The sequence below is a fragment of the Oppia nitens genome, unplaced genomic scaffold (genome assembly GCF_028296485.1).
Source record: "Oppia nitens isolate AA-2021 unplaced genomic scaffold, nextdenovo-longstitch-racon4-pilon3 scaffold2_pilon_pilon_pilon, whole genome shotgun sequence".
NCBI classification, from domain to species: Eukaryota; Metazoa; Arthropoda; class Arachnida; order Sarcoptiformes; family Oppiidae; genus Oppia; species Oppia nitens.
The window spans coordinates 5,332,601-5,359,095 of NW_026533210.1; the positions used below are offsets into that span (position 1 = coordinate 5,332,601).

A 26,495-nucleotide genomic window follows, 5' to 3' on the forward strand; every position below is an offset into this window, starting at 1 on the left:
AAATAAAATGTAAAATTTTTAAGTAAACATTTAGACTTTTTCTCAACAAAATATTAATTAAATATAACTAATATTTTATTTGTTAATTGTTGAAAAACACAATGAAAAGCATAACAAATTCAATAAAAAAGTTAAGTTTCAGAAACAGCCAAAAATCGTGTCAACAAAAACAATCATCAAATGAAAATGAATCACTCATTGATAACTGTGCCAAACGGACGGACTATTTGGAGTCGTTTCCCAAAATACTTCAATACAAAGGCTATCAATTGCCTGGAGATGTCATACATTCAAAAGTATTGGACGATATCGAAGATCTGGAGGTTCGCGAATCGGATGTGTTTCTTGTGTCGTATCCACAGTCCGGTTCAGTTATTGTCGAAGAATTACTGGTCAAACTAGTGGACAGATTGAACGAGAAGTTACCGTCGGATAGGAAACGTACGGCACAAATGGGCAAACTAGAGGTGGCCCACCCGTACGGTCACCTTCGGTGGCTTAATAGTCTCAAAAGACCGCGACTACTATCAGCTAACTTACCGCTAGATCTCATGCCAAACGGTGTCCAAATGAATCCAATTTGTAAAGTAATTAAAATCATTGTTTTTTTAAAGAAAATATTGACTACTATTTATAATTGTTATTATTACAAATTAATTTATCTAGGTTATTTATTTATTGCGTAACCCCAAAGATCATGCCGTCTCATATTATTACTATCATCGGGTAAAAGGCATACTATCCTCTTTTGATGACTTTATTGATCTCTATATGAAAGGTCATCTGCTTTATGGCGATCACTTTGAACACTGTCTACAATACTGGCAATTATTGCAAACTTATCCAAATAATGTACTGTTTGTTRGCTATGAAGATATCAAACTTGTATTAAAATAATTAGTTTAATAATATTAAATGTTATTTTAAAATTAGAAAAATATTTATTTAGTTTTTTTTGTTCTGCAATTATCTTCAGGAAACTTACGGTACGGCCAAACAAATTGTTGACTTTCTTGGCTATGATCTGACAGACGCCGATATAAATGATATTATACTAAACCATTTGACAAAAGCACCGAAAGCGGCCAATATGTACAAAACGGTAGACCTATCAGTGGACACCAACCAGAAAGCGGCCTCTTTTGAGGGCGTAATCGGCGATTGGCTGAACTATTTCTCGCCCGAACAGAGCAGACAAATGGACGAATTGGTCAGAAATCGGTTTGAAAAAGTTGGACTCAGTGTCTGTTGCGATCCAACCGACGCTATGAAACGTATTGTTAGTTTTGGCCGCATTTTRRTGGTTAACATTACGGCCACTCCTACTAAACAACAACAACAACCAGAAAATCATTTGAAAAATAGTTTACGAAATGCTATAACAAGTCAAGTGAAGAAAAGTCGACCGAAACTCGAAAGGGAAGAGTTCTTACTTTTAAGACAAAAGAGTTGGATTCCCATTGAAGTTGAATCCATTGATACTGAATCTCAGAGCACCGGTAGTAAAGATCGGCGTAACTATTGGTTAGGTTGTTGTTGTTGGTGTTGTCCCTGTTTATGTCCATTTCATAATTATACAAATGTTTGAATAAATATATTAATACTTAATCAATAATAATTAAAATTATTATTTAATATAAAACTTTTTATAAATAGTTAAAAACTTTTTTCTGCTTACAAATGCAATTACTGTTAGATAACTCCAAAAATTAATTAGAAATATAAAACATTTTATTTGGGTTTTTACTTTTCAAATGAATTAGTTTTTTTAACTGTATTTCTAGTATTTCGTGTTTTTTTTGTTGATTAAATGATTTAAAAATTGAATAATAATTGCTACATATTTACGTTATTTACAACTAAGAGATGATACTTAAACTTGAAATACCAGAACTTGTTTATAATCGCAAAATAATTTATATAATTAAATTTGATTTTTTTATTTTTGCTTTTTTAGTGAAACAATATTTTCGTGACAACTTTTTTCAAAGTTAAGTGCAAATATTTGATTTTAATTATAGACTGTATATATATATTTTTATTGGGAAATATTATTTCAATTGAATTGTGATTTTAGAAAACTAATTAGTTTTATCAAAAATAATAAACATATAGATTATTCAATAATTTTTCCGACATTTAGTAGCTTAAATAATTTTTGACTTTAAATTTTTAATCGACAATATTTTTGATTTTAATATGTCAAATCAATATAAGTTTAGTTTGATATTTATATCAATATTAATTTTAATAACTATGAGTTGGGCCCAACAAACTACTGATCCCCGGGAACACAATGTCGGCATTGACCTGGGGTATGTAAATAATTATTAAATTTTTATTAACACTTAATTAATTGACTAATACTATTGTAAAATATATTTATAATCTAATAATAATTATTATTATTTTGTTTAAACAGCCGAATCTTCCGGATGGGTCTGAAAACAGGTAACGGCGGCACTCGGCTGGCACTCACTGTACTCAATGGTTTCGTCAACGTTGGTGTCGATACACGAAAGAGACCAATAGTGGTGTCGGCCGACGGAGACAGAGATGTCTACGACGACGAGGCTCAGGGAGATTCAGACAATCAATTGTTTGAGTTTAATAACAAAAAAGGTGTTTATGTATCGGTTGGTCGCTAAATGTTTCTGACAATTGTTGGTTTTTAAGCAACAAAAAAAACTATATTTAAACAGCTTTATCGGTAATCCAAAAAAATAGAAATAATATTTAATTTTTCAAATAAAAACAAATTAATTTTTTAATATTATTACAGAATTTGTATGTTTAGATTTATTTACATAAATAAAAATATATATATATTACAATAATCACAATTTAAATTATTATTATATAATAATTATACACAATTATTACTAATAATAATATTGAGTATTTCGATACATTGATAATGGATTCATCTCTTTATGTATAATAGCAAACCGTTTGAGTTGATTATCATTTAATAGTAAACGATTTTCATCCAATTTTTTCAAATTTCTTATTGAATTATTGTCTCTTTTAAAGTTTATATAACACAAACTTATAATACTTGTTAAAAATGTAGCAATAGATAGGATTAAAATTATTAATATTATTTGTTTGTTTTCGACAATTAGTTTTAAACATTTGTCTAACATAGGAATATATGTTATATCCATTTATTAAAGAAAATATATAACAATTTTTTGTGAATAATTTAATATAAAATAAAATTTGATTAAAAATGATAAAATAATATTTGAATATAAAATAAAATTTGAAACATGTTTATAGTAACTAATTTATCAYATAATAATAATAATAATTGTGATAATGATAATTTAGTATTACTAAAATAATTTGTTGTCATAACTCAAGGAAAAGGATTTCCCATATTTAGGATTAATGTCARTAAAAAAATTAGTATTTATTTATAAAAACAAATGACATTTATATCATTTTTAATCATAAAATAATATAATAATTGTAATCTTATTATAATTATGATGAAAATTGTAAAACTAAATTTGAATAATTTACATAAAATATTTTTCTATTTTTTTTACTTTTTTAAAAATATATATTATTATAACATATTATATAATTTCTATAGAATATGAAACCTAATTTTACTTATCATATGATTTATTAACTAACAATTATAAGATACTAAATATTTTATTTATACAATATATTATCTATGAATAAACAAATCAAATATATGTTAATTTATTTTACATTGAAAAGTGTCAATATATAAATTTATATATATATTACTGTAAATTAAAATTTAAATAACTGTTTTTATTAGTTATCATATCATAAATAAATGTTTATACTGTATAATGAAAACTTCTAAACYGTAAAATAAACTATAATACTGTATGATAATAACAGTATGACAATTGGTATATTAAAAAGATCTAGTTTCAAATAATCTTGAAACATTTTACTTTAATAATTTATTTAATTACATTTTGATATAATTAAAGTAATTTTTTTATTGTAACTTTAAGTATAAATTTATAATACTGTTTATATTATTTAGTTTACAATATACTAAATTTTTACAAAATCGGTTACAAAACTATTAATATTGTTTATATTTTTATTGTAAGTATTAATTATTTTTTTACTTATTTATGTTTAATTATTGAATCTCATGACAATCTGGGGGGTTATATACATAATATATCTTATACTCTATTGATTACAATAACTTAATAAGCAATTTATAATCCCATAATTTAATTGATATATTTAAATCTTAAATGTTATCAAATAAATAAATAACTAATAAATGTACTAAAAATGGTAAAGTAAAAAATAATTTATTTTTAAAAATTAAATAACTTATACATCATAAATAATAATAAAATATTTGTATTATAAAACTTTTGTTTAGTTTAATAAATGTTTTAATGCAATATTAATATTATAGAAATGTAATAGTTATTAGTTAATAGTTAATAGTTGTGTTAGTTAATTTAATTATATAAATATTTTCTTATTATTGGTTAATTAATTAATTTTTCAAATGACTACTGTTGCTAATGATTGTTAGTTATGTTATTTAAGTTAATAATAACAATAAAACATTTATGTTGTTAACTATTAATAAAAACAAAACATTACAATTGAATCAATTGTTTAGTAAAATTATATATTTATTACTAAACTAATAACTGAAATCATAAGATTTATTTAAAAATTATTGACAAATCAATACAAACAATTTTATTTGTAAAAGTATTCATATCAATGATTATTATTATTATTTATGTCAAAACATAGCAATTGACAAAAACATTTCTGTTTAATTTGCAATTTGATATCTAATTAGAAGAATATTAAAAAAGAAAAGTTTTTATTTATAAATATCATAATAATTAATACTAATAATAAATATAATAATTTTTCAATTAGTTTCAATACAAATGGTAAATACAGTTGAATGTATACTTTATTTATTATGAAAAAATTCAGATTAAAATATTTTTTTAAAACCATAATAATCTTATAAATATTGTATTAAACTAATAATTTATAAATAAATAAACGTATCAATTATGTTGTAAATTTGATTGTATTAAACAAGCAACTTTTGAAAAACTTTATATAAAAAGTGTGATCAGTTAGCGATAATTACTATTATAAGTGCTACTGTATATATAAGACAGTTTATACAATATTATATTAATTTTTTAAAAGTATAATACGAAATGATAACTGTAAAATAGCATATAATTTATATATTTATTGTATTATTTATCATAGTATTGATTTGAGTGGTAAATAACTCATACTGTATATGATATATTGTACAAAAATTTCACAATTATTACTTATCAATAAATACAATAAATTAATTATTATTAAATAACATTTTGTTCTAATTTGTTATAATTTATTTTTTTTTATTTTCCAATAGTTTAGTGCAATTAATTATTTGTTGTTAAATAAGTAAATTAATTTCAAATATTAAATATAATTATGACATCGTCTATAACAAAAACGATACCCTATGATAGGTTTGTATAACCAAAAAAATAATTTAATTAATTATTAATTAATTTCTATTATGATCTAAAGGTATTACATTGTTTTTATAATATTATTACTACATGGCATTGGTACATTATTACCATGGAATATGTTAATCAATGCAAATAGTGTATGAATTTTTATATTATTATTAATTTTACTAATTTTATATAAATTAAATAATTATGAATTATAAATAGTTTCTAATTTTATTTGACATTTGACATTATTTTACTTGTTTAGTGATTATTATAATATATGAAATAATTTTAATTTTATTATGATCTTTTAAATTGACATCAATGGCTAACYGTTAAACAAAAATGTCCTTAATAATTGGACACTTTAATGATTATGTTTTTATTTAATATAATTGTTTCCAACATAATATTGTATGTTATATGTTTAAAGTTAATATAATTTATATTTGTGATATAATAATCTAAATAATAGACATTTACTTTTAATATATGACTGTTTTTACAATAATACATATATTATACTAATATATGATAAAAGACACTCAAAAAAGTATCATAATTACTGATAACTGTCCACTTAATAACTGTTGTACTGGTGGTCATTGATGTCAATTAACATTATTAAGATAATTAATTAATTAACTAATTTATCTCTTAATAATTATCAAAGAATTATATCTAATTGTATTTATTTTAAAAATGATAAGAAATTATATATTTATTAATTAATATATTAATTTATATGAATATTTTAAGTTACTATTGAATGTTACAATATTTTGTAGCAATACACAAAYATATATTTTAATAATTACAGTTTAGTTATTTAATTAATAATTATAATATCATTATTAAATATCAAATTATTAATTTTGATGCAAATTAATTAAGATTTATAAACTACATTTTAAAATTAGTAATATATATTTTAAAATGTAGTTTATAAATCTTAATTAATTTGCATAAAAATTAATAATTTGATATTTAATAATGATATTATAATTATTAATTAAATAATTAAAATCAAATTTTTTTATTATATAATAAAAAATAATGTACATTGAAATAAATCAAATATTTTAATTGAATTATAAAATAAAATAAAAATTATTTCGATGTTTATTTGTTATATAATAATAAATCAAATGTATAAAAAATGAATCAATTTTTAATTTAATAATTTTTTTATTTTATTTATTTAAAAAACAAGTATTTTGTAGATTACAAGCTATCAGTGCCAAAGTCAAGCCCAACATTAGATAACTTTCGGACAAACTTTCTCTCATATCTGGGTATTGCTTCAAAAGCGCCAAATATTTTGCTACAACTTATCAATTTGTTTGCTAATACATCGTAAGTATTAAATAATATTTTAAATCATAAATATTTATTAAAATATAACATTTCTAACAAAAAAAATTATCTCATATCTATTTTTTAATTAAATACAGTGTTGAATATTATATTTATAATACATTTTTTAAATAGCAATATATTTAGATCACAATTATAGTAAATAAAGTATTATTTAATCAATTATATAATATATCAATTAAATTAAAAAATGTTTAGTTTAGTAAATGTCAAAACATCAAATACACTATTATCTATAACAGTATTTTATTAATATTACTATAAATATTATTTATATAAATAATACTATATTTTCACATATTAATTGAATCACAATAAGTTTAGATATTAAAATATTAAACTAGGATGTAGATCTCAAATATAAAATTTGTATAATACATATATAATTTATATTAATTTAAATTAATTATTATTATTAGTCAGGGCTTTTTCAATTTTTATTTGTAAATTATTGGAGTTGTATTTATCAATTTTACAATTTTTTTCAATTGATATGATTAATAATATAAACATTTATTTAATATCATTTATAAATATTATCAGTTAATGACATCAGGAAAATGTCATTGAAAGTACAGACTAATAAACAATTGATTCAATTTTTTAAAATAAAACATTACTAAATTTATTAAGTTTATATTTATAGTATATTAAACAAAAATATATTATTAAAAAAAATAAATAATATATAATTATAATACAAAACACAATAGACACGGATCGCTATCAACGAGAATAACAGTAACACTTGTAATCCAAGCGCTAGTATTTGTATTTACGATAATACTGGCAATAATCGATACGACGGAATGGGCCGAAATATTTTTCTGGTTAACAATGGCGTCGGCAGTGGTCATCAATGTAGCCAACGGTGTCTATCAGGGCTGTGTGTATGGGGCGGCGGCCAAATTGCCAATGAAATACACTAATGCCGTTTCCATTGGTCAGTATTGAAATAGTGGTCACACAAAAAAAACTTTCTACAAAATCTATATATATATATATTACTAAATATTTGATTTTTATTTGTTGGCATAACTATATATTACGATAGGTATGAATCTAAGCGGAACCATAGCCTCGTTGTTTATGATCGGCTCGATTGCAGTCTCGCCGTCGGCCAGAGTGGCGGCCATTATCTTCTTTTCGTGCGCTGTTTTCATACTAATTCTGTGTGTAATCTCAGAGGTTTTCATTAAAAACAATGTAATTATTATTATATATTATTTGATTTAAAAAAAAATAATTGCTTACCTGTGCTATAATTATATATATATATATTTAAAAAATAAATATTTTTTCTATTATTGGTAGACTTTCTACATATATCATACGGAAAAAAAGATTGAATCAGAAATCTTCGACAACAATGCCAAAGATCAGACATCAGATGGACTAATACTTGTCGATGATAATCAAATTGAGGCAAACAATTATATTAATAACAGCAACAAAACAAACAATAAAAACAATAGTAATAATAATATTAAAGACACGGATGACCTGAAAGGTCTTGCCCTCTATAAGCACGTATTATTCAAGATATGGCTACAGTTGTTGAACATTATACTCATTTATTATGTCTCACTATCACTATTCCCGGCACTGATAGCCGATATCAAGTCGATGAACAACACACTAAACGAGAAATACTTTTCTCCGGTATTTTGTTTTTTAGCGTTCAATATGTTTGCCACTGTCGGCAACTTTATAGCCCAACGTTTTCAACGGCCAGGACCTAACTATGTGATTATTTTTACACTATTACGTCTACTATATATACCGTTTTTTCTATATTGCAATTATCAACCAACTAATGTAAACCGATCTCTACCGGTTGTCATTAAAAATGACTGGATATTTATTGTCGGTGTCGTTACTATGGCCATGTCCTCCGGCTACCTGTCCAGCTTGTGTATGATGTATGCGCCCCGTTGTGTGCAACCCGGTTACGCATCGATAGCCGGCATGATGGCAGCCCTAACCATAATATTAGGCATTTTGTTGGGTATTAACTTTTCATTGGTTTACCCATTAATAGTATAATTGTTTTTAATTAAAATAAATCTTTTAAAATAATTTTTTATAATTTGCTAGTTTTTGTTATTTATTTAATGTAAAGTATATACATTTAATAATACTTTTTGTATGTTTTATAATTTTATAAAAATATAATAAATAGTGTGTATTTTATATTTAAAAAAAAAGTTTTTAATTAATAAATTTCTATTGATTAGTTCAATTACAGTCCAAACCAAACATATTTAATAAATTTAAGATTATTATTTTATTTGTATGATAAAATTATAAACATTGTGATATGTATGTATATCTGCCAATTATGGCTCATAAAATAAATTACAAAAATATTATAAAAACATTTGACTAAAAGCAGTCGGATGTTATAAAATAACAAAATTTGTTTAAAAAGAAAATCAAACATAAACAAAAATTTTATATTGAATAACGTTATGTAATTGTAAACTTAGCATAATATATCTAAAAACTATTTCTATTAAAATGCAAATTTAATTATTAAGTTTTTTTTTAGTTTGATATATATATATCTTAACAAAATCAATATAACATGTATAACAACACTCCGATTGATAAGTAAAGTGTTTCAAACAAAATTAATTTACTTGAAAAAAAATATTTTAATTATTTTTGTTAATAGATACAACTTTGTTTATATTATTTTGCTTATAAATGGCATTGGTACATTATTACCATGGAATATGCTAATTAATGCAGATAGTGTAAGTATATGCTAATTTTGTTTCAATATTTATATAAATAGTTAATTAGAAATATATTATGTACCATGTTTAATTTTAGTATATTACGATATATTTTTAATTAAAAAATCTATTTGATTATATCATATGATTTTATTATAATAAAATTATGTTATTATAATTATAATTTTAAGAAAAATAGTATTATTATTATTATTATATAGTATTGTTTAGTATAAAATCTAGTCAATTAATTTAAATTAAATATTCAATGATATATTAATTTAATATAGAGTTTTAAAAAATCAATAAAATTGATCATTTTTAACACACTTGAAAGTGACACATTAGCTTATATAGTCTATTAATAACTTTAATAATTTTATTTTTTTAATCAAATTTATGACCTAAATTAAAATTTTCCTTTTTAATATAAACAACATAATAATAACAACATGATATTTAACTTAAATTAAAATATTTTTATCTATTTATTAAAAATAATATTAAATAAGTTTGAATAAAATGTTTTTTAAAAAATAATTAATGATTATTTTAAATATTAGTATTTTGTTGACTACAAACTAAAAGTCAATTTAACTGATTATGAATCGGCACATGATTTGGACAATTACCGATCAAATTTTTTGTCATACCTGGGTATAGCATCTATATCTCCAAATGTTTGCCTACAGTTTCTCAATTTGTTTACAAATAAATCGTATGCAAAATAAAATATTACTAAATAATCATATAATACAAATTAAAAATAATTAAACAATAATTAACATTAATTATATCATTTAATAGTTATGGATCACTTACTACACGAATTTCATCGGCACTTTTATTGCAAGCACTGGTATTTTTGTTTACCATTGTGTTGGCCGTAATGGATACAAACGGTTGGCCGATCGGGTTTTTCTGGCTGACAATGACATCGGCAGTAGTAATCAATTCGGGAACCGGTATACTTCAGAGCTGTAACTTTGGTTTGGCCGCCAAATTGCCGATGAAATACACAAACGCTGTGGTTATGGGCACAAATCTCAGCGGTACTATAGTCTCCATATTTATGATCGTATCGATAGCCCTGTCCCCTACACCACGTATTGTAGGCATAATCTACTTTTCATTGGCACTCATCATAATTATCATATGTTTCATATCGCAGTTTTATCTAAAAAATAATGTAAGTTTTATTTTGATTTTAATATTAATAATTAAAAATGATTTTAGAGAAAACTAAACTAAATACAAATAATGCAAATGTGGTTTTAAATTAATATTTTTAAAGTTGAATTTACTTAATTAATACGATAAACTAATTTTAAATAACTAATAATTCAATAAATAAATAAATATTAATTTTTTAAATATCTTTTTATTATATTTAACAGAATTTTTACATACATTACAACCGAAATATAAATAAATCTCAGGAGATATCCAATGATAACAATATTACTTTGGATAGCATTGAAGGTCTAGACATTACTTCTCGTAATACTACAAAAGCTATAACTACCGGCAAAAACCTATCGGGATTACGGCTATATTGTCACGTATTGGGCCGCATATGGCCTCAACTGATCAATATTTACATCACATATACATTAACGTTAACTATATTCCCGGCACTAATGGCTGATATAAAGCCTATTAATCAATTAATTGATGGAAATTATTTTGTGCCCACATTTTGTTTTTTCTTTTTCAATGTATCGGTAACTTTAGGCAATTATTTGGCACAAAAACTAGAAACTCCTGGACCTAAATATCTATGGATTTATTGTTGCGCAAGAATTTTGTTTGTGCCTTATTTTCTATTATGCAATTATCGACCTGAAAATGTTGACAGACACTTACCGGTGCTATTGGCCAGTGATTGGTATTATCTGATTGGCACAGTTGTCATGTCCATGTCGTTTGGCTATCTGTCCAGTTTGGCGATGATGTACGCGCCCCGCGGTGTCATCGATAGACATCAGGAGACGGCCGGCATTATGTCGGGATTGGCGCTAATTTTGGGTATATTTACTGGCGTTAACTCATCATTAGTACATCATTTAATTATATCATAATTATATGTTGTTGTTATTATTTTTTTTGTTAATAAAAACATATTATATATATATATATTGCATTTACTATGAAATTATTTTTAATACAATACAAATATTAAAATTTTAATTACCTCAAAATAGTTTGTAAGTCTATAATTCAATTTATTGTGAGTTTTAAACTTTGTGAATTAGAGTTAAATATAGTTGAATCTAACTTATAGTAGTATCATATTTATTACTATATCAACTACTGATACTTTATTATTATTATTATCATTATATTTAAAATAATTATATTAGTTATTTTCTGTATTACTTTTAGAAATGAAATATAATATTAGAAATAAATAAATTTTCTAATATTTGTAAATAAAATAAATTATTGAACTATTTAAATTTTCATAATTTATTATACATATTGTAAAATATTGTAAAACATCTAAAAGATTAGAAATTATTATAACTTTTTACTAAAATATCTATATTGTATAATATCATGTTTATAAATATTTATGATTTAATACTGTATATGATTAGTAAACAGTAATAATACTCTATTTTTAAATGTATTAATAGTTTTAAATTTATAGTCTCGTATTACACTACGATAGCAATAATACTATAAAATATTCAGTAATTATAAATAATTAAAAAATATTCTGTATAAGGGGTGATTCACATATTACGTCCGCACTTTAGGGGAGGGGGTCGGCCAAAGCGAACTTTTGCAAAGGAGGAGGAGGGGTAGAGATCTTAAGAACGTTCGCATTTAGATATTTTATTTTTAGTGGTGGAGAGGGGGGGTTAGCGGTTAGGGGCATGTGAACGAAATTTTTAAAAATGACTACATGCGAATAATTGCAAACATAGAGGAGGGATGGGTCTAGATTTCTTTTAAAAAAATGCGAACGTAATATGTGAAAAACCCTAATGTATATTCAATATTTAAATAAAAAATAATTTAAATGATTTATTACAATATATTTCAAAATATATTTGATTATTAAATTTAAGCTCTACTTTAATAAATTAATTAGATTTGTTAAACATTATCTAAATAAATACTATAATCTTTTTTGACTTCCAATAAATATAATAATAATACATTAATATATTAGTGTTTGATAATTTAGTTTGAATATATTAATAATAAATTATTATACATTATTAATCTCTCACTTAATCAGATGTTTTAATGTCTCATATAATAAAAGTCATATTATTAATTTTTAAACAATATTTAAATATTAAAACGTTATATTTGTCTTTAATATTGTTGTATAATTTGTAATTAATGTTATTTAATTAACTGACATTTGCAGCCAAAATATATAATTTTTTATAATCTAATTCATAGTTATTTTACTAGAATTACGTCAAAAACTATTATTTTTAAAAAAATCTTTGACTAAAATCTCTAAAAATGTAATCACATACTAAATAATTAATATTTCGCATCAATAAATCTAATATAAGTAAAATAAATATGCTTAAAATAATTAGATCTTTAAGTGTTGGTATTATAGTACACATCAATTGTGTTTTTTAAATAATTTATTTATCTGTAAAATACAATTTCTCAAGCTATCCTAAATTATCTAATTTCACATCAAAAATAATTGTATTATCTTTTAATGCATATTTGTTAGTGGAAACTATTTTAATATAATAAAGTAATTGTCAAACACAAATATATATGCAAATTAAGTAATACAAATGCACACACACTTACACATAAACATATAAATTACATATACTGTACATATATAGTACACACACATACAATAAGACAGAATATTCTGTATGTTTGATAACTAATACTTACATAAGTATGATATTAAATATTATTATTAAATACTTTTATATACATTGGATACAATGGATATTAATTAAAGGTGTTAGTTAAATGTACAATGGGTTAAAAAAGAGCAAAATCTCATATGATTTTAACATTTATATAAAAAACATGTAAACTAAAAAATAAATAAATAAACGTATCCGTTATATCTGAATATAAATTTACATTGAATATATGTATAATGTGTATATATAAATAATAATATAAAGTCTATTGTAGACACTATAGTGGTTACACTAATAGATAAGTAATGAAACAAAACAAATAATTAATTCATTTCTCTGGTTATTACTGTTAGAGTAGATATAAACTTAAGATTATACTAAAATAACAACTCTTAGTGAGAAAGAGTATTATATAATATAATAATAATAATAACTATAAATACAATATAATAACATATTAAAACATAATAATAAAAAAATGTTCAATAAATAATCTTAATTTAAAACTAATCTAAAATTCTTAAAATAGATATTTTTAGTTTGCCTTATAAATCATCTGCAAAAATATCAAATATCATATTAGTTTAATTTTAGTGTAGAAAATACTATAGTATTATTATTATTATTATTATTAAAAATATTTAGTGTATTAAAGACATCTAATAGATAATCTCATGTTTTTCTTTTTTTTAAGTTAGATATATTGAGAAATATCTATGTCATTAAATAAATAATAAAACAAAAGAATATAATAATAATCTCAACAAAAAAAAATAAAAATCAAAAAAAGGACATAATGTTATCAATTTTTCAAATAACAATAAAACTTCAATCATAATAATAAATTATATTTATAAAAAACAAATCATTGACAACTAATATAAAGTTATTTATGTTTAATTTAGTATTAATTCTCAATTATAGTCTCATAGCTAATCGGTAACCCTATTGGTAATCAAAGTTGTCTACAATCACACCGATTGTGCCGAACGACCACTAATGTACTCATCGGAAACCTGTCAGTTGCCAAACCTGTTGATAACTGTTTATAAACATACAGTTCAATATAGCACCTGTACTAATGCATAACTGGCCATTTAATTAGTTGATATAGTATTATTGTTACACTGATTCAATAAACTGTTTAACTATTCATATGATGTTTATACTTTACAAACTTATGATGGCTTTTAAAAAAATATGTTTTATAAATTATCGATGATTTTGTTAGTTAGTCTACTTTTATGACTAACCAACGATATGTTCAAACAAATTGATATTTGTTTTCTACAATTTAATATACACATCCCGGACACCTCTAAGTACTAGACTTTGACTGTTAATATCTTTGAAAATTATATAATAAAATTGTTTATCAAATTTGTCAAATACAAAGAAGATATTTCCAAAATTATTTGATAAAATTTTCAAAAAATAAATTATTTATAATATTTTTGATTTTATTAGGAAATTAAGAAAATATTTGATAAAATATAGAAAATACATAAAATTAATATTAGATCTAATGTTTTATAATGTGTTCACTATATTGACACTAAAGTAGATTCCATTAGACTCAGTATTGATTCAAATGAATTAGAATATTATTTAAGTTGAATCAATGCATATATCAATGGAGTCCACTTTTGTGTCAATTTACTAAATAAAGGATTTAGTAATTGGATTTTTATTGTAATATTTTATTAATTTTCTAATAAATTAATATATATATATAATTTATTAGTATGTTTTGGTATAATTAAATTCAGTTAATTTCCATACATTTTAAATCATTGTTATCCAATGTCTAATGCAATGATATTTATTGAGTAATTATATTTTGTATTAAATCTAATAATTATAATAATAAATTATTTCTATTAATTATTTTAGTGTTTAGTTATATTTTATGTTTTAATAACAAAATCATTTTTTTAATAACTTTTGTCGTTTTATTGCAATCATTTTGTTGATTAATTTGTTGTCAATAATAAATTAAAAATGTTAAATAATTCAAATGAGTTGATTTAAATTTTAAAATAAGATTCTTTTATATTTTAATAATAAAAAAATTTAATTTATTTATAATATAAACTAAAAACATATTAATGTTGAATGCTATATTTTTCAAATAAACTATTTATATACTAAATTTAAAATTAACATTTTTCAATTTTGATTTAATTTCCATATCTTTTAGCTTAAGTTTTTCTTATTTATATATTTTAATTTTTCCATAACTTAATGATTATTAAAAGGATTCTGTTATTTATTTGGTTAATCAAAATACGTTATTTAAGTTAAATAAATGTAATATACAATAAATATATATATAAATTATTATAACTATTTTGTCATTAACTAATTTAATTTGTAATCTAAAATATCACTTGAATTTTACATAAACAATAATTTTAATAATAGTTTTAAGTCTAATCTTATAAGTGAAGGTTAATAATAGTATATTATTATTTATATACTGTATGTATTATATTAACATAAAAAGTTATATTTTTAATTATTTTTGAATTAAAAATCTATTTTATTTAAATATTTTTATGTATAAAAGATTAAAAATATATATTCAAACATATTAATACTCTATTTTAAAAATTGAATTCAAATTACCCAGAAAAAAGTTTTTTTTCATTTATAAAAAATCGTTTCCAGAAAAATTTAAATATTAAGTAAAAATTAAGTAGTATTTAAAATTAAATAATGTTTATTTTTTCTTTATTAGTATTAGTACAATATTTACAATATAGTAATAAACTATYTTTAAAGATAATTAAAATTTATAAAATAAAATTACTATACCCAGTAATTGCTTAAATATATTACATAAATTATAATTAGATTAAACTATTTAAAACAAATAAAAATCTACATTAATTAATTTTAAAAAATTTCTTTCATAAATTTTTATGCATTATAATTAATGTATAAATTAAATAACTTGTAAATGAAAATATTTGTAACTTTTAGCTATAAAATAAAATTACAAAATAAAACATTTATAATACGATTATGAATTATGATATGATTGTAATTTAATCATTATATATATACTAATATATATATATATTACAATTTATTTTCAATTTATTGATACAGGAAAAAATTGTTTACACTGTTAGATTGAAAATTATTGTAAAAAATTGAAAAATAAAATTCAATTTTTTTTTATATTTTCTTTTAAGTTATAATCCATATATCTATTGCTGTATGAAAATGACTTTCAAAATAAGCTTCGGGTGCTATTCAAGTGTTTGTCCACCAGAAACATAACAAAACAACAACTTAACAAAAAAATGAGACTGAATTAGGTATCAATAAACTATTGTTGACAAAAAAAAGAGAAATTTCTAGAAAGTTTCTAAAAGAAATTTTTATCTATGAGATCCACATTAATTTTGTTCTCTAGATATTTATTATCTTTGTAACAATACATTGATTTTATAAGTAATAATTAAATATTATTATTATTAATATTTTAATTATCAATTAAAGAAAATTATTAGTTTAATTATATTAAACTATGATATATACAGTATATATWTAATACAATGAGTCAAATTTTACAAAACTGATTATTAAATAATTATAATTATTTTATACTTATGTGTTATACGAATCTTTATTCAACTATTATATAAGCAATGCATTGATTAGTACTGTATTTGAATAAAGGTTAGTAAATACCCGGTATATAGGTATCCCATTTTGTATAGTAGTGTACTATATATTATAGTATATTATTATATGTATAGTATGTCTCATTAATATAGTATTACAATAGCTTTAGATACAGATCCCATAGCATAACAATAAAGTTGAATTTTCTATAGAAATTTATTCCTGAGAAACTTTCTAGAAACTTTCTAGAAACTTTCTCTGAGGAAATTTATTAGAAAGTTTCTATTGGCCCATCTCTACAATAAACACATCGATAAAATTAGTAAATTAAATAATTAGTTAAATCACACAAATTAATAATTAGAATTTATTTCCAATAAAAATAACTATAGTATTAGATATTGTTRTTTTTTAAAATAAATATAGTGAATTTTATATACACAAAAATTTAATATGTTAAAAAAATTATACTAACCGTATAATTAATTAATTATTATATATTTCAAAATACTATTTAAGTTAATTATATTTTATATGAATATTTTTAACAAAATTTTATATTAAGTATATTAATTATAATTAATTATAATATTAAAAAAATAAAAATAGTTTATGTATAAAAGTTTGTGTAATATTGTTAATCTATACAACACAATGAATAGCATATATAATTATTTTTTAAAATAAATTTTGATATACTGTATATAATTACTATTAATGTTTATTTATTTTTGCCTAAAATTATATCAACCATGAAACATAAATATGTATTAAATAATATTTAATAAAAGTTATGTTTGTTTTTAATCAAATTTATTATAACATTAAAAGAAAAAATATCCAATTTTTTATATTTTATTATTAAATAGAACATAAAAATAATTTTAATGATTTTATATTGATTTTAAAAATAAAATATTAAATTATAATAAAGCATCCGATTTTTAATAATATCAAATTGAAAAATACTTTTTTAAAAAAGAAACTTATTTTTAGAAATTATTTTATATTATATAATAGTAATATGGCTTAAAAACTACTGTTTTACGTAACATATTAGATAAATATTATTTGAAATATAAATTGTTACTTTTTTTATTTTTTAAAATTATTTTGTACACTATATGTATACAAATAATATTTTTATTAGTCTAGATCTTTTTTTACTTGAAGTTAATATTACAGTAAAAATGTTATAGATTTTAAATTAATTATTCTTTAAAAAAATATAATCAAATTTAAAATTCAATTTTTTTTATTTCATAGTGTATTTATAATAATAAAAAGTTGTACTGATTTTGTTAAAAATTGATCTAAAAAAGGTCAACAAAAATCTTACCTTATTTTTAAATTTTTTTTTATTAACTGTCAAAATCAGAATCAATTGCAAACTTTATAAATTTAACTTATTAGACTATTTTAATAAATTAAAATTGTTATATATATATATTTGTTTATTTATAATAATTATTATTATATGAAAATAATTTTGATTAAAGTTTTAAATAAAATTAAAATATGTCAAATTAAAATTGTATATATTGTATATACGTAATTATATACTAATAATAAGCTAATTATTAAATTAAACAAAATCAATGAACACCAATAATGCCATTCAATTTAATAATCTTATTTTATCAATAAATTTCACTTTTCCTTATAATATATTTATATTCGCTTTATATATAGATATAAAAATATAGRGATTATGTTAACGCATTAAATCTATGTCATTAATTTATTATTAAATTCAATCAAATTATTTAGTTTTTTATATCAAAGTAAATATAACATGTATTTGTATTTGTTTGTATTTTATTACATATTATCGACTCAATATATATTTATACATTAACTGTATATGTAGTCTATCAATAATACTAATAGACATTTGCTAATATCCTTTTTGTTTTGTAGATATAATCTCATGATTTGTCAAATATATTATTTATTAGCTAAATAAAAAAATCTTCAGTATATATATATATATATATATATAAATCTATCATACGTAAAATTGTTGCAAATAAATATCAATATAATGTACACACAAAAAAACATTATAAAATGTCTAAATAAAACACTATTTATAGCTATTTAAAAACTTGTATAGAATATAAATAATATATATTTGATATCAATTGGAAATTCTATAAAAGAAACATTTTCAATGCTAGACATTTGATAATTGTTATTTAATGTCTTATGATTAGAAAAAAATTAATATAAAAATCAACAAATTAAATATTTGTAACTTTCTATCTAACCTTTTCATATAATAATTTATTTAATATACGAAACAATTAATTAATTTTGCATTAAATAATTTTTTACTTTTAGTGAAAAATTTTATAAACATATATTTTAGTCTGAGACAAATTAATTTATATTTAAATGTATTACATAATTAGTTTCTATTCAAATAATTAAAGATATCATTTATAATTCAAATGTTACAAAATATATTTATAAAAGAATTATTTATAATTGTAACTAAAATTTATGATTTTATTTTTTGAAAAATAAAATTTATTAAACATTTTTATTATTAAGTTAGTAAAATAAACTTAAGGATAATTAAGAATACTAGAGATATTAAATATAAATAACATTCATGTATTGCACAATATAAATAAAACTATCATTTATAATAATTTTGTTTTATTGTATGAAAATATTTTATATATAATTATTTTTGGATAATTTATATAATAAAATAGGAGCTAATTTAGACGAATACCACAAATTTGTAGATGAAATATATATATATATAAATATATTTTTAAATATAATTTATATTTAACAAAATTTAAACTTCTTATTTATAAAAAAAATATTTGAAATTTTAAAAATATAAGTCGAAAATAAAGATATTTTAAATTTAAATTATTTATTTTCTTAGAAGTGTACTAAAGTAAATATTGCAAAATATCATATAAAAAATGTTTTTGTTATTAATATCATGTATTTATTTATGATAATAAACTGTAAATTTTTTAAATGTCTATTTTGAACTTAATTTTATGAATTTAGAGTTAAATAAATTCTGAAGTAAATAATAAAATCAATATTAAAGTCAATTTAACAGATATATATATATATATATATTTAATTGATTTATTATAATTTAATCTATTTGCAATATAAAAAAATAAATTTTAGTTACTTGTATATGATATAAAAAATATTTATATAAATACTTTAAATTATAATTAATGATGTAATGTTTTTTAATAACTATAAAAATTTCTCATTACTATACAATTTGTAACTTATAAATATTTTTATCGATTGTAATTTATATGTAAGAATATAATTTTTTTGATATTAAAATAAAGTATTAAATATTTTTAAAAATGCTTTAAGCTTATATTTATAATAAATATTTTTTAAATGCGAAATCTTTTAGAATTTTATTTATATTATTAAAATATCATATTAACAATAGTATCTAATTAAACTTTTTATAATAAAATCGTTTCAATCTCAAAAATAAAATTTAATATTTTCAAAATAAAAATAAATAAAAATAAAATAAAACAAGATCAACTTGTCAAATATATTATTATTATTATTTATTATTTAATAATATTTATAAAATTATCAATGTTATTTCTACATAATTTATCGTAAATAATCTTATTTAGAGTCTATTTATAGAAAATTTAATGAATTATTGAATAAAAATATTTGTTTTTATTTTTTTGTATGAATGAGTCGGATAGTGAAGCGCAGGTCTATATCAATAGTATCATCAAAAGTATATTACATATACTGTACTTATATATATACAATCTTATTAGTGATTAACGGCAGATGACTATTACATGTATTTGTTATTATTGAATATAAAGTATATAAAAATTGTGAAATGATTTTTTTTTTTGAAAAAAAGTTTTAATATAAGTGTTTGACATTAACAAAAATAATTTAGTTGAGTATATAATAAATGTTTTTTTTAAAGAAAAATATACTTTTTATAAAAAAATACAAAAAAACAAGTATTTATTAATTTCCTTTTAAATATTTTATCAGTAAATATTAAAAACTATTAAAAATAAATAAATAAAGAAACTACAATTTTAAAATATTAATATTAACTTAATTGTAAAACTTGTGTTTATATGTATTTGTGATTTTTAAAAATAATAATAAGTAAATATAAAATATTTTTAACATAAAATAATAATTGGATTTTATATGTAAAATAAATATTATCTATTAACGAAACAAAACAAATATAAAATATGATATTAAAGTTATTTTAATTAGAAATTTTTGTTTTGTATGTATCTTTGAACTTTCATTTATATACAATACAATTATACAACAAAAATATTTATACTTTACAATACTAATATTTAAAAACATTTTAAATATATTATTTTATTGAATCATGGAAGACAACTATGAAAATTTTGATAATAATAATAACGACAATTCAAATACAAATTCAACAACAAGTAAATTGTTGTTATCATTGATATCCAGAATCAATGTTTCACATACTAGTGATGACGATAACGAAAAACTAATGTTTAACTGTTTATTATTTGCCAGTTATTCATTTATAATATTGGTTTCATTGATTGGTAATCTGATTGTATTGAGAGTCATATTTGGCAAACAGAGATCTCTGACCACAACTAATATACTGATTGCCAACTTAGCGGTGGCCGACCTACTCATGACTGTAATGAATATACCATTCAATATCGCACGTATACTACTAGATAACTGGCCATTTGGACAGATATTATGTGTTTTAGTACCACTGATTCAATCAATATCAGTGTATTGTTCGTCGATAACAATGATGTTTATAGCTATTGAACGCTACAAAAGTCTTATTTATAGCACACATATAACACGCGGCTATTGTTTGGGTAAATGTTTTCCTTTTGGCAAAATATTATCAATTATATGGTTATCCAGTATTTTGTTGTCCGTACACAACGGTGTCTTCAATCGGATATTCATTGTTAAGATTACAAAAAACTCGTCATTAGTCAGGTGTCGGATTGAATACCCGGAACCGCGTATTGTTTGGCGACAAACCCTAACGAGTCTAACATTTCTAACACAATATTTGATACCAATTACTATAACATGTATATGTTATTTGAAGATATGTTGGTTTATTTATCGGCGCAAAATTGTTGGTCAGATAACTGAATCGCACCGATCGACTCTCGTTAGACGGAAATGGAGACGAATTAAAATGCTTATTATGGTTGTCCTCGTGTTTGCCATTTGTTGGCTACCATTCAATGTGTTTCACTTATTAATGGACTTTTATGTTATTGGCTATAGTTATACATTGTTTTTTGTTAATCATTGGTTTGCTATGTCTAGTGTTTGGTAAGTTTAAGTTAAAAATTATTAAATTTACTAAATTATATTTTATAAATCTTTATTTTTTAATATTATATATATATATATATATTTATTATGTACAATAAATATTATTGATTAATTTATTTAAATATTTRCGTATATTTGAAATATAGACACATAATTAAAAATAAATGAATATTTAATAATAATGAATATTTTTGATTTGAAAAAATTAATTTTCTATCAGTTTTAGAATTAGAAAAACAAGTAAAAAGATTTTTTTATAATAAATTAAATTTGCTATTTTTCTCTCAATTCATGTAATCTATTTGGAAAAAAATGTATTTGATAATGTGATTTATTTTTAGTTTAACATTATTTCCTAAAAAATTGAATTTATTTTTTATTATATCATACAGACAGATAGGTAGACAAACTTACACACACSACACACACACACACACASACACACACACACACACACACACAGACACACACACACACACACATAACACATACATATATATATATACAGTTAACCAGCCAAACATAGACGAACATTATGGAAAACACATGTTTATATTTTTTAAAAATTTATAAATTGAAAAATAATTTATGTTATTTTATGTAATTGCAAAAAAATATTAGTTTATATATGATTTTTTTGAGATATATCTCATGTGAATTAATATTTTAGTAAATAAATAGTATAAAAATAATGTAAAGTATTTATTAGTATAWATGTATTTAATTAAATACAGTGTATATTTGTTTCTATTTTTATGTCTTGTTTTTTATTTAATTTTTATTTATCCTAATGCAAAAATTTATTTAATTATTTAGTATAAATATCGTAATTAAGCTAATTAGTATGTATCATTATTTAGAGTAATATAAAATACATTAATTATAGCACACATTATTTTGTAAAGTTGTTAACAAAAAATAAATTAATATAAAGAAATAAAACATTAAAATTCATGCATAAAATATGATAAATATTTCAAATATTTTGAGATTCTTAACATAAAAAAAAAAGTTGTCACAAAGATATTTAGTACAATAATTACTACTTTATTATAAATTAATGTAAATTTGTTGTATATATATATATATATAAATTTTTATAATATAAACTATGATAAAATATTTTGCCATGGTATTTAATCATATTAGGTTTTAGCAAAAATTATTTTTACATAATAACATTATATTGAAATAAACATTTCAAATACTGGTATTTCAAAAACTATAATTATAATGTCAGTAACAATATTCAAATTATTACACAAATTATTACACAAATTATTACACAAATTATTACACAAATTATTAAACAAATTATTATTGATTAATATAATTTAATTAGTTTTCCATTAGATAAATATTTTTAATATATAATATGGAAAAAGCAGTCAAAAATATTTTCAAACAATATGTTATTTAATATTTAATATAACATTTTAATTATTTTTTTACTTATGATATGTTAAACTTTATTTTTAATAATTCTCTAGAATTTATATCATTTGTTATTATTATTTCTTAAATTACTTAAATTATGGTGCAATAAGTTAATTAATTAACTTAAAAATTTGGTTATATTTAACTATTATTTTAAAAAACAAATATATATAGTAAATAAATATTGATTATCATAAAAATTTATATGAAAATGATATATTATTTCTAAATTAAATTGTAACTTAATATTTAACAAATAGATATAAGATTAAAATGAATTGTGTTAATCCTATAATAATACTTAATTTGTGAAATTAGGATGAATATTAGGAATTAGGAATATAATAAGTTAAACATTTAATATAAATTAATAGCAATTTAATAATTTAATTACATTTATAAACCTATAATGTTTTGTAAAGAGTTAGTATTCATTTAATATATAATTTTAATAAGCATAAATCTACTTTAATTAATGATATCATATAATTTTTAATGAAATTATTAGCAAAATGTTTTATGAATTAATAATATGTAATATTATACTGGATAAAATGTATAGCATATTTATCACTGAATATTTAAATATATATTTTCAGAAATATTAGCTTAAAATGCAAACAAATAATATATTTACTATTATAATTGGTATAATAAGTAAATTTATTATTTATCATTAAAATTTAAATAACATATTATGTAATAATAGAATATAAATCAAAATAAATGTGTAATTCAATGATTTAATTATTTGTAAAAATATAACTTTTCTATTATTTATGTTATATTTAGTAATAAACTTTAATTATTTACTATTTATAGTATGTTAATAAATAAATAAATAAAATAACTAAATTAATAATAAAAATTTTTATTGTAACATTTAAATTGAATTATTTTGATTAATTAAATTCTATGTATTTTATAATTTATATTTTTATTAATTTTTATATATTTATAGTTATAACCCATTTATCTATTGTTGGCTAAACAATGACTTTCGCAATGAATTCAAATCATTGTTTAAGTGCTTGACTTCAGGCGTTCAACGAATGCATTCCCAGTCTTCAGACGGAAACACAATTCGTATGAATACTATTGTCGAACGTTTGGACTCTAACTATGAGATCAGCGAAGAACATGATATCTGAAGATTAAACACATTATTATATTATTATTTTTTTTGTAAATTTTTGTAAACATTTTTTCTAATTATTATATTTAATTGACAAATAATTTATGTAAATTATATCATTAATTCTATATAAATTATATTTGTATTTAATTGGATAATTATATATATATACTGTATATATATATATATATATATATATATAGTATATGCAGTATTATGTTATGTAAATATTTTTATGTCTTGTATTTTTACATAAAATTTATTTATTTAGTTGAGTCGTGCGTATATTAAGTATACTGTATTTATTATGCTTACGTGATAACAAACGTATGCGATATTTTGAACACTACTCTATGATATATATAAATAAATGTAATAAATGAAATAGTGATCATTTTTAATATACTTAACATCATAGGTTAAATAATAAAACTATAATATAAAATAATATTTTATTTATTGTAAACATATTATATAATAAATACCAGTACTTCAAGAAAATAACAACATTAATAAATAATATAATAAACAAAAAATTTAAGTAAACATGATATTTAAGTTTTATGCGTTTTATCAATATTTAATTTATAATAAAAATTTAATCTTAATAATGTATTTATATACTAACTTATGAAATATATATATATATATATATATATTTAACTAAAAGTGTTTAATTAAATACAAATATAATGTTATAAATTTTGATACAATGTAACAAATTAATAAATTAAATTTTTTTTGATTTATTTTTTTGGACGTATTTTAATTAAATTAAACAAACTTGTTACTAGGATATATTGACGTAACATTTCTTAAACATGTAAAACTAAAATTTTAACAAATTAAGATTATACAGTCTATATAACTAGACTGACCACCCATACAGATGACGCCTGTATTATACAGTAATAGAGGGTATGATACAGGCGACAGAAAATGTGTTGATCTGTATAATATAATATACAGTTTTAAAAAATATGTAAAACTAATTGCTTAATAAAAACATAAATTTAAAAAAATTATAAAACGGATATAATATATATATATTTTATGTTTGTAAAAATACTTGTACTTTTCTAATATATTGTAAATTCAATTTATAAAATAAATTAAAATTAACTAAAATACCTTTAAAAAAAGTTTTTGTAAACTTTTTCAATATTTAAATATTTATAAGATTTAAATTTAATTTAAGATTTTTAAAATTAATTTGTGTAAAAAATCTAAAAGACTATATACAGTTATTTAAATACAGGTTAACATACAAAAATATGGTAAAATTTATGTAATTTTTATAGTATTATACAGGTTTACTAAAAAATAAGGTGATCAGTCTATAGATAACATAAAATATTTTGCTTTTTCAATTAAATTACTGAATTCAAAACTAAAAAATTACATTCATTTTTATTTATTGCTTTTT

General features: G+C 20.0%; 5 protein-coding genes across 5 annotated transcripts; all 5 read left to right on the forward strand.

Moving 5' to 3' along the window:
- Nucleotides 1-101: 101 nt before the first annotated feature.
- Nucleotides 102-1,588, forward strand: LOC128955825 (sulfotransferase 1B1-like). Its single transcript, XM_054301501.1, has 3 exons — nucleotides 102-587; nucleotides 667-885; nucleotides 977-1,588. The coding sequence occupies exons 1-3, from the start codon at nucleotides 102-104 to the stop codon at nucleotides 1,586-1,588; spliced, it is 1,317 nt and encodes a 438-aa protein (XP_054157476.1).
- Nucleotides 1,589-2,083: 495 nt separating this feature from the next.
- On the forward strand, nucleotides 2,084-2,713 carry LOC128956178 (uncharacterized). Its single transcript, XM_054301862.1, has 2 exons — nucleotides 2,084-2,315; nucleotides 2,423-2,713. Exons 1-2 carry the CDS (start codon nucleotides 2,200-2,202, stop codon nucleotides 2,646-2,648), a joined length of 342 nt encoding a protein of 113 aa, XP_054157837.1. The 5' UTR covers nucleotides 2,084-2,199; the 3' UTR covers nucleotides 2,649-2,713.
- Nucleotides 2,714-5,481: 2,768 nt separating this feature from the next.
- Nucleotides 5,482-8,961, forward strand: LOC128955826 (equilibrative nucleoside transporter 1-like). The gene is made up of 6 exons (XM_054301502.1): nucleotides 5,482-5,519; nucleotides 5,581-5,662; nucleotides 6,724-6,866; nucleotides 7,601-7,830; nucleotides 7,942-8,093; nucleotides 8,202-8,961. Exons 1-6 carry the CDS (start codon nucleotides 5,482-5,484, stop codon nucleotides 8,931-8,933), a joined length of 1,377 nt encoding a protein of 458 aa, XP_054157477.1. The 3' UTR covers nucleotides 8,934-8,961.
- Nucleotides 8,962-9,571: 610 nt separating this feature from the next.
- On the forward strand, nucleotides 9,572-11,709 carry LOC128955827 (equilibrative nucleoside transporter 1-like; the record flags this gene model as incomplete). The annotated part of the gene is made up of 4 exons (XM_054301504.1): nucleotides 9,572-9,646; nucleotides 10,192-10,346; nucleotides 10,436-10,817; nucleotides 11,026-11,709. Coding segments are annotated over 4 exons (1,296 nt in total), but the record flags the coding sequence as incomplete, so codon positions are not given.
- Nucleotides 11,710-21,529: 9,820 nt separating this feature from the next.
- Nucleotides 21,530-25,085, forward strand: LOC128955828 (G-protein coupled receptor 83-like). The gene is made up of 2 exons (XM_054301505.1): nucleotides 21,530-22,494; nucleotides 24,896-25,085. The coding sequence occupies exons 1-2, from the start codon at nucleotides 21,530-21,532 to the stop codon at nucleotides 25,083-25,085; spliced, it is 1,155 nt and encodes a 384-aa protein (XP_054157480.1).
- The last annotated feature ends 1,410 nt before the right edge of the window (nucleotides 25,086-26,495 follow it).

Bases quoted from the DNA above. Each gene is read 5' to 3' on its own strand.
- LOC128955826 (XM_054301502.1), top strand. From the start codon at position 5,482: ATGACATCGTCTATAACAAAAACGATACCCTATGATAG. The intron at 6,867-7,600 runs GTAAGTATTAAA...AAAACACAATAG, and splicing joins AATTTGTTTGCTAATACATC to ACACGGATCGCTATCAACGA. The intron at 7,831-7,941 runs GTCAGTATTGAA...ATATTACGATAG, and splicing joins CACTAATGCCGTTTCCATTG to GTATGAATCTAAGCGGAACC.
- LOC128955828 (XM_054301505.1), top strand. From the start codon at position 21,530: ATGGAAGACAACTATGAAAATTTTGATAATAATAATAACGACAATTCA. The intron at 22,495-24,895 runs GTAAGTTTAAGT...ATATATTTATAG, and splicing joins TTTGCTATGTCTAGTGTTTG to TTATAACCCATTTATCTATT.
- LOC128956178 (XM_054301862.1), top strand. From the start codon at position 2,200: ATGTCAAATCAATATAAGTTTAGTTTGATATTTATATCAATATTAATT. The intron at 2,316-2,422 runs GTATGTAAATAA...TTGTTTAAACAG, and splicing joins AATGTCGGCATTGACCTGGG to CCGAATCTTCCGGATGGGTC.